This window comes from Carassius gibelio, chromosome B3 (genome assembly GCF_023724105.1).
Source record: "Carassius gibelio isolate Cgi1373 ecotype wild population from Czech Republic chromosome B3, carGib1.2-hapl.c, whole genome shotgun sequence".
Taxonomy (NCBI): Eukaryota; Metazoa; Chordata; class Actinopteri; order Cypriniformes; family Cyprinidae; genus Carassius; species Carassius gibelio.
The window spans coordinates 27393131-27410753 of NC_068398.1; the positions used below are offsets into that span (position 1 = coordinate 27393131).

The window sequence follows — 17623 nt, forward strand, 5'->3', positions numbered from 1 at the left end:
TAGGATTTTGACCGTCTAAATTCTTTGTCAAATCATTGCATTTTTAGTAATCTTGTTCTATCTTTTTAATCCAATAAAACTACATTTAACCATATTTGCCATCGCATTTTCTCTGCTAACGGTGGGCTTCTGGTCTCACGTTATTGAGTGTCTAGAACTTCAGAGTCTGAAACATTTAGACATATCCCTTTTAGTTTGCATAATGTATCGTGCATCGCCTCTTCAGGCAAAATATCCTTCTTGATGTATAACTTGCATCTGGAGGATGCGGTATAGCCAAATATAACACCACAAATATCATAGGGAAGTCAAATAATACGATAAGAAGAGAGCCGAAGCAAAGATGAGTGAGAGTCATGGTTATTCTCGGTAATTCTTCTTTCCACATATGAGCTGCACGTTTCTTCATTCCGATTCATGATGAATGCTCGAGCGCACGATGGCATATTTACAACATATGACTCTCATTATAAAATGGAGTAAACATTAAAGTAGAGTACTACAGCATGTCCACAGAAAGGATGAGATAAACTTCTGGCTGTTAACAATGAAAAACAAAGGGCAATTATTGGCAAGCACGCCAAATAAGGTAAAGAGTTGACATGTGCTATAATAATAATAATAACAATAATAACAAAACAACAATGGTAATGATAAAAATCAGCAAATAGTTCAATTTGACAAAACGTGTGTAGAGCTATCAATAGCATACACAAAGATACACGTCATGCACTGCCACGCATATTTATTGTAATTATATGATAAACCTTTATATTCCGAGAGAGTTTCTGTTGCAGTGATACATCACACTGAGCACTCATTTTGAAGAAACATAAAATATTACATTTTAGATTATATTGTTTTGGGGGATCTTTCACCAACCTGCATATTAGCTCTGAACATAAGAATGACAAAACGTGTGTGGTCTATGTGTAAACTTTTAATGAGTCCAGCATCAACAGTGCAATAGCACAGATTAACAACACAAAACAAAAACACATAAGGAGACGGAACAGTCGTGTACAAATACAGTTTGGATCTTATGTTACGGGTTAAGGTCCAGTGATATAGGCCTAATTATTTATGTTTTAATACATTTACAGAAGCCATAAAACAAGTGTGTTAGATACTAGCACAAAAAATGTGTATGTGTGTGCGTGTGTGCTCGCGCCTTCTTGAATGGACGTGCGTTAAAGAATGGGAAACTGTTGTATCTAACCATTTAAGAAGTAGCTAATTGACATATGAAGATAGCCACGCTCAATATCTGTTAAGTCAGATCACAAAAACAAAACAAATCTCTAAACCAACAAAGCCATATGAAGATACGAGAAAATACAGAAAAAAACATCACTGACAATGGACAACGGGCATGATTCTGGACATAGCCTATACATGGAACTTGTAAACAAAATAGGAAAAAATGAAAGGTTACGTCTATCAGCTCATTCAAGTATTAATTATTTGTTGAAATCCTTTTTACAACATATAAAACATTCAATCAAAATGAGAAAAAAAAAAACTATTAACGTATTTACAATAAATTAAAACAACAATCCTTAGACCGTATATAAAACAGCTTTGAATTAATACTAGCTTTTTCAATAACACGTACATAAGAAAACTACACAATACGAGGCATGCGCAAATGTATGTAAACAACTGCGACCAAATCTGTATTAAAGGATGATATACATTTAAGCACGAATTAATTCTGTGGTTACTGACACGCTACAAATACATACACTCAGAACCTGCTCTCTAATTTTCAAAATGATTATTTGGGGATATGTGAACGCGCAAGAAAGAAAGAAAGAACTCATTTCATTCGTGTTTAATTACTTCAGTTTGATTCTTTGAAACGAAACTATAGTAGAAGCTATAGCCTTTCGGAAAAGATTTAAAAGCAATTTTAGACATTATTATTACTACTATTAATACATCCGAACTAACCAAGACATTTTATAAGTGTGCGTCTAATACAAATCTCTGCGCCCAAATAAATGTCAAAAGGAGCTATTTTATAATATCGTAAACTTAAAAAAAGTTTTTGAAAACGTTAGCATAGCACACTTTAATAACTGGTAGACACTATGTACTAAAGGCTGTTTTATTCCGCTCATAATAATAATAATAATAATAATAATAATAATAATAATAATAATAATAATAATAATAATAATAATAATAATTTTGTAAAAGAGAGCTCACGTCTTAAGCATGAGCAAAAGTTCCCCTTGTATATTGAATGAGGCTTATTTTTTCTTAAATACATTTTATATCAGCACAAGTCTGTGAAAAAAAAGGAATAATGAAAATGCAGAATTATAGAGAACAACTTTACAAAAAGAATACATTTTCTGCTGCTCTTATGTTGAAACAGTTCCTTATCATCTGTTTATTTCCTGATGAAGTGCTTCTTACGCTCAAGTCATACAACGCAATAAAAGAAGGGAGAGATGGCACGACGTCTTCCCCCTCTTCTGCATCATCTCACCTCTCCCTTATACTCTATATGCTTAACACTGTCCAGTCATGCGGGAAATGGTTTGTGAGTGCGTGTGTGCGTTTTCTCTTTGATGCAGTAAAACCTTCTTGCATCAGCTTCCAGATTTAAAAGACTCTTTGTAAAATGCTTGAACGCCTGGCTCCAGTCTGCGTTATTATTCTTTGGGATGGTCCTTATTCATTTTCTTCATTTTCATCCTTCTGTTCTGGAACCATATTTTGACTTGTCGCTCTGTCAAGTTCAGCAGGCGAGCTACCTCGTGTCTCCGGTCTCGGGTGAGGTACATATTGAACAGAAATTCCTTCTCCAGCTCCAACGTCTGATATTTGGTGTATGGACATCGCTTCTTCCGGGATGATCGAGCGTGTAACCAGTTGGCAGATGGGTCGTCTGCAAATGACAGTCAAAAACAAGAAGAGCAGATCGTAATATTAAAACACATTCCAGTATGAAACAGGAAACACATTTCACAATGCACTCAAAGTTACAGCCTTCACGAAGACTGGATATTATTAAAATAAAGTGCCTTGGGGCGCCATCGCTTACAAATGCATGAAAACCAACACCATGATGGATGAAAACAAAAGAAAGCAAAGCAAAGCAATTTCATCCTATTAACTTGATACGCAATAATAAAAAATAATGTCTCTACGCTTAAACTGTAAAACCACCAGTAGGCAACACATTTGTACAGAAGCCATCTAATTTCACCTGTGATTATCCATTACATTCATCTCCCTGCAACAGAGAGTGTGAAAGCAATGAGGACAAATAAAATCAAATGAGAAAAGGACTGAAGGGGAAAGGAAGGTTTAATTTTGAACTCTACAGGGATTTTAACCATGCTGGAATGCACTGTAAAATGTGGTCACATGTGACATGAGATTATCTCCTTTTTAGGGAGAAATGTGGGATGAATTACGGAGGAAGAGCATCTCTAACGAGGCGTCTTCTCCCTCAGTGGTTTGGTCGGGAATGCAGATGGGAGGCTGAAAAATTTCCGTTGTGCTGACTTTTGTTAACATGCACATGGAAAAGCTGAATGTTACAGCGACTCGAGACACACTATGATGACGAAATTGATGTCACCTGTGCACATCTTCCGTACCTGTGTGGGTTCAGTGACGTCAAGGGAAAATTTCTACCATGCTGGTGCTTCATACGCTCCTAAAGTGCATACTAGTCGAATGAAAAACATTCGTTTGGCACATAACTCCACTTTTCTGGGGCTCACACAGACTGAAGGTGCATGCTAGCATGTTAGAAAAAGCCAAGTATTTGCAGATTTGTATTTGTTTCCCTTCCTATGCGTGGAAACACCCATTGCTTTTGCCTCAAGAAATAACACCAGGTTTCTACGGTATCCCAAATCTTATGGCGCAACTGTATTTTCCTAATGATGGAATGAGATGCATATAAAATGATTAATGAGCGTGTCCTGTCAGCTAGAGGCCTCGCGGACACGTCTGTGTAACTTGCGACTTGAGAGACAGGACCGAGGTGTGATCCCTAACAATGAAACACTAAGAGGGTCATGCTATATGATGAGGAAAGAGACGTGCGTTTCCATTAATACACATTAATCAAAATCCACAAATTAGCTACACAGAGTTTAGACTTTAATTTATTACATGAAGGCAATTTGATCAAAACGTTTTCAAAGACAATGCACCTCTGAACTGGATTGCCTTTGCTCATATTTGGACTGAATCGTATTTTACTCTGAGATTTTTTTAACGCAACATATATCCCAAAGAACTCAGGTACGATTAATGGGGATGTTGACTCCTCTGATAACTTAATATACTTGAAAGCTATAACTTTTTCCTTACTCATGGGCAGCCATGAGCACAAAGCTGGACGTGTAACTCCCAACATAATTTCCTTAGCCTACAGTTTACTCTGGAAAGCCGCCCGGGGTAGCACATTGGGGATATCTATTGCGAACAATTCCATTAGTTGACAGAGCTGCAGTCTATTTCACGGATTAAAATCAACGGCCTTATCAAATTAATTGGACAAAATCGAAAAATATCTTTGAAAAATCCCTAAGAATTAACCTGCATTTCTGAAAATGTTGTAATACTTTGGCAATGAATAATCTCACACGGTTTATGAGCTGGAATTATTATATGGGTAATTCTCTGCACCGGCTCAAACCCACTCTTGAGGGAGCTCAAGAACAGGCAAACAGGTCAGGGAAAAACATACAATCCCCCCAGCAACCAGATTTACCACTAAAAACATATTTATGCAGTACTACATATTTTGTGGTACTCAAACTATACCATGGCCTCATGGCTTATATACAATCAATGATATTTACACACAATAATAGAATTAGATGAACTAAATAAATTTAAGTTTCAGATGAAACGTGATTTAACCACATAATATTTTTGCTAGCCAAGAGCTACTAAACATAAAACTAACATTTGCACTATAGTAGAAGTAATAGAGGCTTTGGAGAGTCATTCCAAAAAAGAAAAAAACAAAACAATAAATAACCTGGCGCACTAAAGTGACTGATAAGCAAATATGAGATAGAGAGAGAATAAATATACTAAATGTTACTCAAGAATGAAATAAACGCAAACAATATGATGGGGAAAATAAAGCCAGGTTTATAAATTTGTGAAACCTCTACGTTACTCCAACCGAGCAAAGCAAAATAGTCCTCAGCGATGCTATATTCTATGTGTACCATGGCTAAATCATATATCTGGGTAAAAATATAGATTCGTTAAATAAAAAAACAAAAAACTAGAAGAAGCTAGCGAAGAGTTGAGAATGCTATGCTCATATTTGGCTGCGTGAGGTGTCTGTTGCTCTCCGTTGCTTTGTTCTAGTTTTATGACAGCATTAAACGCTTTACAGAGTGTTCACTTCCTAGGTTTATAACTTACTTTGATCCGGTCCTTCTTTGTCCTCGCTGCCTTCGCATATGTCCTTATTGTCTTCAAACCCGGCGCTGTGGCTAGAATTCATCTCCCGTGTTGTAGAGGACTCCAAGATATACTCATGCTGCCCAACTAGTTTCGGTGGTTCCCCGAGATGTCCCAGGAGCGGCTCCATCTTGACCTGTCCCTGCCCTGGTAGAGGCTCTGCTCTCGGGGCGCAGTCGAGCCATGTGCGGAGGTATCGAGTATCCGTTGAAGGCACTGGCTGCGTCGGAATGTACGGATGGTAGACCGCGGGTAAGCCATTGGACGCGTGGGAACTGAATGGACTCCATGACGAACTGAACACTGGAGGCTTGGGCTGGAAGCTACAAGAGGGGAACTCGGGATGTTCGCCGGGTCCCGGTTGTCTGGCGCTGGAGTACTGTACATTGGAGAAGCGGGACGCGTTCGGATCTTCTCCCTCATGACTTATGATAGAATCGACATAGTAGTTGCTTAGAGTTCCAGAAATTGACATTCTCGGACATTATATAACGCACTGTTCATTAAAGGGAAAACATGTACAATAGAAATGTGCTTTACTCCCCTCTTTACGGTACTCCTCTCTACTCGCTCGCCAACGAAGTAGAGCCGGGCTGCTGTGGCGTGCGCTCCGAGCGAAGTGATTGGTCAGACTTTTTTCGCGAGCCTGATAAAGCGTCAATGGGGTGTAAATCAATCCGCCAAGAGGCTGTACGGAGCTCTCCTCCTCTTGCGTTCTCAATATTTCCCATCTAAATAAATTGTCTTGTTTATGCAATATGCAAAATGGGAGCGTGTCCATATATCTCCAGATATCAACAGTCGGGAAAATGTCAGCTTAAATTATTAAACGTTCTGACATTATATATGTATAAAATAAATGCATATGCAGGGTTATGGCCCACAGTAATAAGTGAGAGAACATTTTTGTCTATGAATTGATGTGGCATTATATCGTGATCTACAGCATTAGTGCTGAATGGGAGCTTGATCATATTTCCTTGATAAAATGTATGAAAATAACTATTTAATATAGCTAGGCAATGTATCGAGATATTTAACAGTACTTTGAAAGACACCACAGAAACCAAATGAAGGCGGTGACGGCTGCTTATAACGTTTAATCAACCGATTTTTACGCTAAAATATTGTATCCCCCCACTCGTTTAAACGTCTAAACCTCCGAGGAGGCAAACCTCTTCCTTCTTGGAGTAATAGGAGTATGCTGAGATAATGAACAGCTTTATTGGGAAATTAACAGTCATTTTTTGTTAACGAGGGTATTAAACACCACCGTGCGACAATCCCCTTGTATTTATGGAAGAAACTACTTGAACTTTTTTGGTCGTTTAATACTATAATAAAATAGTACATCAGGCAGCTTTGATTTTTATAGGCCTGATATACTGCCTGTGGCGAGGACCGTGAACGACTCCGCTGTAGTATTCCATCCAGTCGCTCATTTCACACACACAAATAAACAGGATTCACTTTTCATTTTTATTTTATTCAGATACACACCAGTCCATTCTACTCTCTCTGCAACATTTTGCAAGAGAAATTCTAAATTATCCTTGCAAAAACGCAGATATTTCAGGAAGGATTTCACTGTCTGTGGGGAATGTCTTTGACCATCTATGCAATGTAATATAATATACCAGTGAATTCAGCACTTGATGTGTGTCTTGGCCGTCCCCAATAAATAGTTGCCTCTAAAATACAAGAACGAATAGAGCCAATTATGCTGTTCTGCCTCAGCAAAAGGACAATAGCAAATTATGTTTATACATTTACAAAAGTCTTTACAACTGAAAAAAAAAGATATTAAAGCAACTATTACCATCTTATTTCATGTGAGTTTAGATAGCCCGTACTAAGCTTCGTGCTAAGTTTATAACAACACCCGTAACCACGGGTAAACATAGCATGTTGCATAATAAGATAGCCTACATTTGTGCAGTAAATTGCGCTAAAGAATCTATAAAACTACTAAAATGTTAATTACATCAGAAAAAGGCTATGCACTTAAATTACAACCTAGCCGTTTTAAAAGCATTTAACAACACCCTGTAAAAAATCAACTCGTCACCTGTGCAATAATTCACTGTGCATTAAAGAATTTATTCATTCTGTTAGAATTACTAGAGAAAAGAAAACATAATCTAAAAAAAGCATATGGAAAGCTACACATTAAGCTTTATTGTAATCTATTTGGATCTATATTTTCTTACATAAAATTGGGCATAATAAGAGCACACCATGAAACATGCTACAAACTATCATACTAGTTAAAATGTATGATGTGATAATCTAAAGAAGAAGAAAAAACAGGCATAGCCTACTGGTAAGCAGACACGTTTTAAGTATTAAGTATTTTATTTTTGTATGTGAAATTTGTGTTTAAGTACTTTTTGCTGTATGTGACCACAGAAAATGCAATTTTATTTAACATATTCCTGTAACAACCCCTCTTTAAGACAAATGTTAACCGAGATGCATCTTAGCACACCTATTTGCAAATAAATATCTATTTACAAGAATAACTTATCCTAATATGTCCACATTCTGGATATGTTTGATATTTTGCCATCAAGTTTCTTCAAGTAGGCCTAATTAAGACATCAGCAACAGAGAGATTAATGTATCATTTTCAAAGCAAAGTTTAAAATGTCTTAATATATAACACCGTTTTATAACTATTTATAATTACCCTAAACATCTCTTATTTTATTCAGTATAAAAGAGTGGACCTTAACTGGAAGGTCAAACTGCACGTCACACCTTCAACATGGAGAGTTTCTTGATTCGAGTGGGCTAGTGCTGTAATACAAATTTACATGTTAGCAAGAATTCGAAAAAATTTGGAATTTCGCCATATTTTTTGCTGGTAAAGCCAACCGATGATTTCAGCAATGATAGCATATTGACCAAAATAGTTGCACGCTATTAGTGACCACAAGCAGGCACTCTGGAAACGTTACTGTGTATAATTCAAATCATCAACAAATGCGATTTTAACGTTTTTTACATCAAAACGACGTTTTCTACTGCTCTTATGAGAAATATCATTGTCAACCAGGGGTGCGTTTCCCAAAAGCATAGTTGCTAACCTGTTAGCAACTTAGTTGGTTGGCAATGGGAAATTGTACTGCAACCAACAAAGTTGCTAACTTCGTAACTATGCTTTTGGGAAATGCACCCCAGATTTTTTATATGATATGGCCTATGTGACAAAAAAAAAAAAAAAAAAACAAGAGAGAGAGAGAGAGAGAGAGAGAGAGAGAGGCTATATAGCGTTTTTTCACTAATTGTGGATTTCTTAACACAATAGCTTCCAAAACAACAGAATTGAGAAGATATGTTGTAAAGGTTTTTGTTTTTTGTCAATTTATTGCTGTTTTAGCAAAATTATCCCTCCCTGTATTTAAAATGTAAAAAAATAAATAAATAAATAATAATAATAATAATAACAATAACACAAAGCTTCACACAAAACTTTAAGTGAAAATACAAATTAAACCAGAGAGACAGCAGTTGTTCAGTTGATTAGGAATACACACAATATATCTAGTGCAACAATAAATAGGCTATATAACCAACTTTCTACGCGGGTGAGATCAAAAGAAACGCTTTTTTCACAGATCATGTGTTTATATATGTTTTTAAAAAATATATGATATATGTGTGTGTTTTATACAACATGAAAAGGTATTTATTCTACTCTGAAAAATTTTACAGGTGATCACAACTGATTAACATCACATTAAAACATTGGAATATATATAAAATAGTTTAATAACCTATATAATTGAGGCATTATGTTGGAATTTAAAATGTGTTTTAAAACCTAACAGGACTTGTATCTTCCAACTCACTGTGCGTGAAGTAATAAATAAATCGAAAACCGGGCCATTTTGAAAAAGGAGGTCGAAAGCTATCAAAGAAATGCAATGTTGTGGATGAACAGATTCACAACCAACGCTTGTAGCCATGTTTTCATCATAAAAAAACCTTTTATATGCCAGTTACTGAGTGTGTAAGTAATATTTTAAAGAAAGAAACAACACGATGTGATGACTGCAATAATAACATAAGCACGATCAGTAAGAATCGCTCGCTTGGCAAGGATTATTAAATCAGTATTTTCAATGGAGTCGACACTATATCCTAATCCCACGTTGAACGGACAATGGTGTGTTTAACTGGAGCAATTCAGGCAGTTTCAGGTTCCTGTGAAATTAAACGTCCAGCCCAACAACTTGAAACTACCTAAATCACAGACCAGCTTGCTCTTCTCCGTGTTCAAAGGCAAGACCTGAAAGGCTGCCAGCAGTCTAGCGTCCAAAAGTACTGAACCAGATGAGCACTCATATTTCAGTGCTGTCTTTTAACAGAGCACTGCTTAACTGAGGAACCGTATTACAGGGCACTAGAGCTAAAATCTCAAGAAATCGACTGGAACAGTTCTGACCCACTGCGGGGAAAGGAGATAGCGAGAATTGTTTAAAGACGTGGCTTGAAATAAAGTAATTTAAGTTCACAAGCATGTCCGGTTCTCTCTAGACTGTCGGCAATAAATGGGTCTATTGCCCCCTGTTATAAAAAGAGGCCCCTGCCTGGCCAATGACGTTGGGGATTGTCCCATCTCAACATGGCGGTTCACCAAAGCAAAGACTCGCTTGGACAAAAGAGGAGGAACTGTAACAAGTCAAGAAACATCAGCATCTGTTCAGAGTTATTTCTTATGCGCCGAAAAATATCGGAAAGAATTGAAATAAATTAACATTTCATCTTCATGAAACCTACAAAAATATAGCACATCTCATAACACAACACAAATGTAATAATAAAAATCCTTCACAGTGCGAATTAACATACAAAAGTTTCAAACATTCATAACGTTCACATGCGTTACCCTTATATCCGCTTATTTCTTCTGAGTGCACATATTTAAGGCATTCAAGAAAGCGCTCACTATATTTCTCGGCCATTCAAATACAGGTCTATTAATGCAACCCTGAGATATTTGAGATGCAGATGAAAGCAGAACGTAAAATGAATCCAGATGGGTTATTATAGGCTAACTTCACCTTAACTTCTAAAATTCAAATAGCTCCATTAAATTATTCCCAGGGACAATTTGATTTGCATTTTTGATGCACTTACGTTATTTGTTTTGTAACATATATACCTGGTTAATTGTCTGGGTTAGGCTAATTAAATAAAAAAAAAAATATTTTGGACTTGTTTAAGTGTGTTAAGAAGATGACTTGACACGTTATATTAATACATTTGAATTTCCAAAAGTTTTGTTCAAATTAAACTCAAATTATTTTTTTCTGATACAATTTATTCTAAGACAAAAATCACGTATCCAAAATCTGTTCATACATCTGTTAATAAAATTTCACAATCCACTCAAAACCGCAATTTAAGTTTTGGAATTGTTACAAATACCAAATGCCTTCCCCTTTAATTGTAAGACTAAAGAAAACTTCATGCCACGTTCTTCGTCTCCATGCTATAGATGGCATAAAATTAATTCTTGAATTTTACTGAAACAAAAATGTAAATAATAATAATAATAATAATAAATACATTATTACAACTTCAGTTTCGACCATTATAGGTCAACTTATTTTTCAAAACGCTTTGTCACAATAGGCCTTCTAAATTAGAACACTGCCAATCAAGTCTTTTTCAAAGCGTGCACAGTACTTTCTACTGAATAAAGGTTTTATGGTCACGAAGTGCAATCTTTTATTTAAAATGCACTGCTTTTCAAAAAAGAAACTCTTAAAAATCACAGTTTAATTTATAAATTCTACCATACTTCAGCAGAAGAAGAAGAAACTGTGCCTTTTCACTCCAGCTTATATAACGACAACACAAGAAACAATATTAAAAACAAAAAAACAGTACCTGTGCTTTATGTAACTGCTCCTCTGATAATGGATTCCCTTTTTGATTTTTGATTTTTGTTTTACTCGGGAGTTTCCGCACATAGGCCTAGTAAGCTAACATAGCCTAGTTACAATAATAATAACCTTTTACAAAAATCTTTTCATAGGCTAATGGGAAAACATAGTTCAAATATCGACGATTGCTAAATATAAATGCGCTGAAAATTTGACCAGAACTTAAACGACATCAATAAACATTGTCCATGGGCCTTGTGTGAATACGACAAGCTTCTGACGAATTGCCAAAAACGTATCTTCTTCTTTCGTTACACTTTTCTGTTCATCCTCATGCAAGGTATTAAATTAATCTCCCTGACACTTGTCTTATAGAACACATATTGTGAAACACCGTGGTAAGATTTGACTGATCGTTTCCTCCCGTTAATCCATCAGAAGCAGCAGTCGCGTCAATCCACGTGCTCCGGATGATAGCCGCAGTGATTTGTTCGTTGAGTTCGGTATTTTTTAACTGTCTTACATAGCAAACTAGACAGTGAAACTTGTGCCAGGGTCCCTTGTCTGGAGCTCTAGTGTCATTTTTTTCAGTTTCATCCTGCGGTTCTGAAACCAAATCTTAACCTGGCGGTCGGTGAGATGTATGCTCCGGCTGATCTCCAGGCGGCGCTCGCGAGTCAGGTACATGTTGAATAGGAATTCCTTTTCCAGCTCTAAGAGCTGGTGTTTGCTGTAAGGACATCGCTTCTTCCTCCCTGCTTTCGCCGACAGCCAGCCATTTGCAGCGTTTTCTAAAGTCACGTCTTCAGATAAAAAGAGAAAGAGAGACAAGGCTATTATACAGTCGCCCTTCACAGTGAGCAAACAGACGCTCGCGGCCATTACCTGGCTGTGGCCGACATTTTATGACAGGAAATAATGTCAGCAGCACAGACTGCGCACTGTGTCTGTGTTGGTCGGCGAGTGGGGGAGAGAGAAGAAAAAAAATGAGCAGAAAGGGAGAGAACGATGCTTGATATGAATTGCATAAACTATTTGAAATTCATTCAAATATTATTTTAACTAAAGCGAATTTAACCAATTATATTTTACCAATAACTGGTTCATAAAGAAGCCAAGAAAAAACTACGAAAAAATAAAAAGGAAAAAAGAAAAAATAGCCTATTGGCCCTCACATTCCAGAGGCTGAAGGGGCACTTACTTGTCACCTTTAAAGTTTTCAAATTTATAATGCAACTTTCAAAAGTTCTTCTTCTTATTATTATTATTATTTATTTTTTTATTTTTTTAATTATTTTTTATTTTGTACGTTTAGCATAGTAAAAAAAAGATTTAAAAATAGAATAGGCTACTGCACATTTCGGACTAAACAAATAAAATAAATAAGTGAATATTCAAGATATAGACTTTTTAGAGAAAATGGCAAACAAATTACACACTTGTAGCTTTTAGAAATTGTAAGCCTCTGACATGTTTATTAGAGTCCTTAAAACGCGTGAATTGGTTTGAAAAATGGCTTTTCTGAATCTGCTAACGTTTATCTTTAGCCTGCATGATAGGCCTAGCCTCGATAGCTCATACACACGAAGTGTGTTATTATACCAAACCGCCAGTTCAGACGTTCTTCGTTCCACATGCACTGCCACACCTGGCCCACACTAAGGTTTGACAATGGATCCTTCCGCTGTTTTGATGTTCTGAGAAACGACGTGCAATTTACTCTGTCTGGGGCAATTCGGTGCAATAAATTCATTTTCAAGCCCTGGCTCTCTTTGTGTCTTAGTGGCTACACCCTTCAATTGCTTTCGGAAGTGGAAAAAATAAAATCTCGATGGGCTTGCTTTACCCACTCCTGTCTTTTAAACCTTGTTTACCCACCTTGCGTTCCCTTTCTGTGAGTTTTATCGCTCCCGGGAAAGTCTGTCTGGAGATTATTTGGCTCTGTGTCGTCTCTACTTCTCTGACTGATGCTCAGTGTGGTGATGATGCTCCCTTTGGTTCTGCTTTCACTCCACTGGCTTGGGGATTTAGTGCTTTCCATCGTTAAATAATGCGTAAAGGGCTTATTGTCAGTTTCTGAACAGGAAGGCGCGGAGAAAGACAAACTGTGCAACTGTTGGGAGTCTGAGTGGGAAGAGTGCGACGGACTCTCTGGATCCGTGTCGGTATGGAGAGATAAGAGTTTGTGTCCGGAGTAAAAATTCGGTTCTGGACGATGGTTGTCAGTGCCGTTCAGGGAGCCCATATCTGTCATGAATCTGCTGAAAGCGGAGATGTCCAGAGACTGTCTGGCTTGCCCTGTTGGGTCCAGAGAAAAATAGAAGGGGTCCTCTTTTCGACCTGAAGCGCTGATGGGGCTCGCGCTGACATGAGAAATCTGGACAGGACTCAAGTGCGCTCCATCCCAGTTCACAGCTCCATGGAGAAACTGGTGACGCGGCAGAGACATGGCTTACCGGGGAATTTCTGTCTGGAGCGCGTTCGAATACGCTGGGTGGTCCCGCTATTTTGGACTTGGCAGTCCAGGTTAGGACGTAAGCCTCCGTTCGCCCCAACGCAAAGGATCCTTTAGACTCGGGCTATCGAAAGATTTCCCTTCAGACAGTGTGACAATCACCGCAGAGAATTTTTCGGAGAATGACATTGCTGTATCATTTTTTGGGCCAAGGCAACAGTTCCTTACTATTGGTTTTTCGAGCAGTATGGCGCACGGTCATTTCCTTCTACTGCGAGCTCAGAAGAGACTTGGGTTCACGGGCAAGCTCCTCCCCTTACAGAACTGCTTAATTCAAGTGCTTCATCAAGCTTCCATCCCAAATCTTTTATTTATATATATATTAATTAATGCTATACTAGATTATGGGAAAATGTCTGAATAAAAGCCCATGGAGACAATTGTATTAATCGTATTGATTATTTAAAGAAAAATAATAAATTATAGTCAAGGTGAATTAAAGTTTAGCACTGTCTTTGCGAATGAGGTCAATCACACCTGTTACAAAAATACTGGTAATAAATATTTAACCAAAAATATTAACTAAATAAATCTGCTGACATTAAAAGTACAAATAAAAATAATAATAGATATCAAATAACGCGGATGATGAGAGTCTAAAATAAGCAACACCCATGATTAAATTGCCGCAATGTTTTTATTCCCAGTATACAAATTAATTTATAAGCTGCCGCTATTTAATAATGACAATTATAACATAGTTATAATTTTAGTATAATAGATGCAGTCAATAATTAATTAATTTAGTTATTTAGTTTATTACATAACTGCAGCTATGGTGTGCATTTAACTATGTTTAACTTATCATCGTTGTTATGTTATTGTGTTTTTTATATTTTAAATATAAGAGGAACAAAACGGATTCTATGCGTAAGTAAAATTGCAACCTATTTTGGGTAAAATTTAGCTAGGGTCAGATATTTCAAAGCTATTAGTAAAAAGGTTTTAGTGTGTATATGTTTTGTTTCAGAAACACAAGATAGGAATAAGAGCACAAAAATATTTTTACGGAGTATAGCAAACACACTAAAAATATATCTTCAATGAAATGATTTAGTAAGATGGGCTTGTCCTAATTTTCATTATGCTGTAGATGAACAATGATAAATTATATATTTATATATATATATATATATATATATATATATATATATATATATATATATATACATATATAGCGAGATGTTAATTAAGATAGGCTATATAAAGACGTTTAAAAAATCTTATTTTAGATAATAAAAACGTTTTTTATACACAACAAACAATTATTTTGTCGCATCGTGAATAAAATTAACATCAAGCCACAAATCAACAAATGTTACATTTGTTAAACACTTTACATAGCTAAGTGGAAGCCTGCACCATTGCGAATGTATTGGCCTGGACCTGGACACGTTGCGCATTTAATAGCAGCTTTCATCAATACAAGCACGTGAACCTCATGGCCAAACCACGTGCTTCCTCAACTGCAGGATTGTTTTTTGTGAGCCAATTAGTTATTTGCTTATGATATAATCCACTATTAGCATGTCATTATAGTTTAGGGTTGGGCGAAACCCGTTTTTCTGATAAATGTAGTCCACGCTCAGTGTCCAGCTTTTAAAATCAAAATAAATAACTTAATATTTTCTGAATCAAACATTCTGGTTGTAAATGATGTCTTTTTAGTTTAAATAGCCTTGTACAATATTCTGCTAAAGTAGGTGCTGTATTTTGTAATTTTTCAAGTGCAAAAATTATAACTCAAGTAAATTAGTTTATAACAAATCTAAAAAAAAGTTTAAATGAATATGATACAATAATGTCTCGAATGCCTATCACCGAGATATGATCATATTTTTTACACTGCCAAATGTATTTAGTTTAAAAAGTAGGCTACACATCTGGACGTTTCATTCACAGAAGAGTATGCTCACGATCTTAATCCCTTTATTAACTACGGTGATAGCCTAAATAAACAACTTACAAATCAGTGCGTGTATAAATGTAATATATACTTACATTGTTCTCCAGCCGACCCTCTTTCACAACTGGAATAAAAACTGGAAAAATTGAATAAGTTTTCATAAATCCAAATAGCTTCGGCGCGAAGAGGCCTTTGGCCTTCGACGTCTCAAGAATGATTCCTGTAAAGATTTGACGTTGACGTCACCTGTCTCGAGCAATTGTTTACTTTTTGTCTGGCGTGCTGCACTAAAACTATTTAACATTTTCAGACTGACATGCCTAACGCATTTTAAGAGCATCCCAGAAACCGTGTGCCTTTCTTCATCGACTCCTTTTCTCTTGCAAATAGCCAGAAAGAAAAGGAACCCCGATCGAATTTTTCCTATATTCTACACATTCCAGTTTTATAATCACAAACAGAATCGCTGGCCCTTTCCAAATGGTGAGAGGATCTTCGGTCAAACTCGTATAACTGTAGCCATGACAACAAAACCACTCCATTTGCTGTAAAGTTTTACTGCCAAGCCGTCTCTAAGTAGCATGTGTCTGGTGTGGAGAGGAGAGGGGAGTGAGCTAATTCTATTTTTCTCTCTTAAAGTTCAAGATTGTGGTTGAATAATTAACAGCTTCTTTCCATAGGCTGTTCTAGTCTGCAGAGATTGTTTAAGGTGTAGCAAGAATAGGAAAGATCAACATATTTATATTATTATTTTAGTTTATTTTTTCAACAAAGGCACATGCTGTGAGTGCTGACTGGAGAAGCCTAGATTAGAGGTCCAGATGTTGAACTTCTAAGCCATGCATCAGTTTTTTGTGGCATTTTTGTATTTTATATAACTTGCACCTCAATGCATAAGTTACATGGATAAAAGCGTCTGTTGTTAATAAATAAATCTCGCTGGCAACTGGTTTCGTCAGCCATTGCTTTTAAGACAAACGGTTACCTTTTGAATCTAAAAAAAAACTTGCACCACACAGGGATTGGCTAAGCGAGGAAGGAGCTGTTAATGTGAATCACAAAATACATAATTTCAGTAACATCTGTGCACAAAAAGCGCACCATTAATGCTTTGCATGTAATTCTCCAAAGATGCGTATGAATATCTTGGAAGTGATACAGACAACTGCGCAAGGATCCTTGGCAGTCCTGCAAGCAATTACAAGTTCAAATGCATTAAGCTACATATCTGATCAGAGCAGCATGTTTTCAGCTATGAACGTCAGATGTACGTCCTGTTGTCTTCAGTGAAGTATTTCAAACCTATTTTTGTAAAATATCTGAGCTTCATGAGAGGATTGCCTGTAAAATTGGGAAACTAATAAAATGCCCGGGGGATTATAAAAACCTGCATTTTTGGAATTAGTGCACAGACGCCTTAGAACTAAATTAATATGTCAAAAGACAATAAAAAAAAAAGCCTTGGCTCTTTCTAAATACAAATACGTTCACATTAACATTATGGAACTTATTGCAAAAAGAGTTGATGTTGTTGTTGTTGTTTATATTGATTACAGTCGAAGTGTGCTAATTAAAAAAAAAAAAAAAGCAAGGAATCAAATGCAATAGTGAATAGTGTAATACAATAATAATGTTACTTTCAAATGAGTAATTCATGCGCTGCAGTGCTTCTCATACACCATACCCTTTTTATCTGCTAATCATTTTGACCTTTGGAGTCAGGAAGAACAGTTACCTTGCACTATATTAGTTTACGATACCTTGTATTGTATTTTATCCTACGATACACCTCCAATGTCGACTTCTTTTGGTTTCTTTTGACAGTAGGAGGCAGCGTAAGCACAAAAAAAA

At 36.5% G+C, this 17623-nt stretch overlaps 2 protein-coding genes across 2 annotated transcripts; both read right to left on the minus strand.

The window, feature by feature from the left end:
- Nucleotides 1–899: 899 nt before the first annotated feature.
- On the minus strand, nucleotides 900–8619 carry hoxb9a (homeobox B9a). Its single transcript, XM_052553036.1, has 2 exons — nucleotides 5416–8619; nucleotides 900–2899 (listed from the first exon to the last, which is right to left on the minus strand). Exons 1-2 carry the CDS (start codon nucleotides 5927–5929, stop codon nucleotides 2664–2666), a joined length of 750 nt encoding a protein of 249 aa, XP_052408996.1. The 5' UTR covers nucleotides 5930–8619; the 3' UTR covers nucleotides 900–2663.
- Nucleotides 8620–11229: 2610 nt separating this feature from the next.
- Nucleotides 11230–14571, minus strand: hoxb10a (homeobox B10a). Its single transcript, XM_052553035.1, has 2 exons — nucleotides 13230–14571; nucleotides 11230–12154 (listed from the first exon to the last, which is right to left on the minus strand). Exons 1-2 carry the CDS (start codon nucleotides 13798–13800, stop codon nucleotides 11883–11885), a joined length of 843 nt encoding a protein of 280 aa, XP_052408995.1. The 5' UTR covers nucleotides 13801–14571; the 3' UTR covers nucleotides 11230–11882.
- Nucleotides 14572–17623: the final 3052 nt, after the last annotated feature.

What these genes read in the sequence shown, in the direction of transcription:
- hoxb9a (XM_052553036.1), bottom strand. Translation starts at nt 5,929, where the DNA reads ATGTCAATTTCTGGAACTCTAAGCAACTACTATGTCGATTCTATCATA. An exon ending in CAAAGAAGGACCGGATCAAA is followed by an intron (nt 2,900 to 5,415) that starts GTAAGTTATAAA and finishes TGTCATTTGCAG; the next exon opens with ACGACCCATCTGCCAACTGG.
- hoxb10a (XM_052553035.1), bottom strand. Translation starts at nt 13,800, where the DNA reads ATGTCTCTGCCGCGTCACCAGTTTCTCCATGGAGCTGTGAACTGGGAT. An exon ending in TCACAGAAAGGGAACGCAAG is followed by an intron (nt 12,155 to 13,229) that starts GTGGGTAAACAA and finishes TTTTATCTGAAG; the next exon opens with ACGTGACTTTAGAAAACGCT.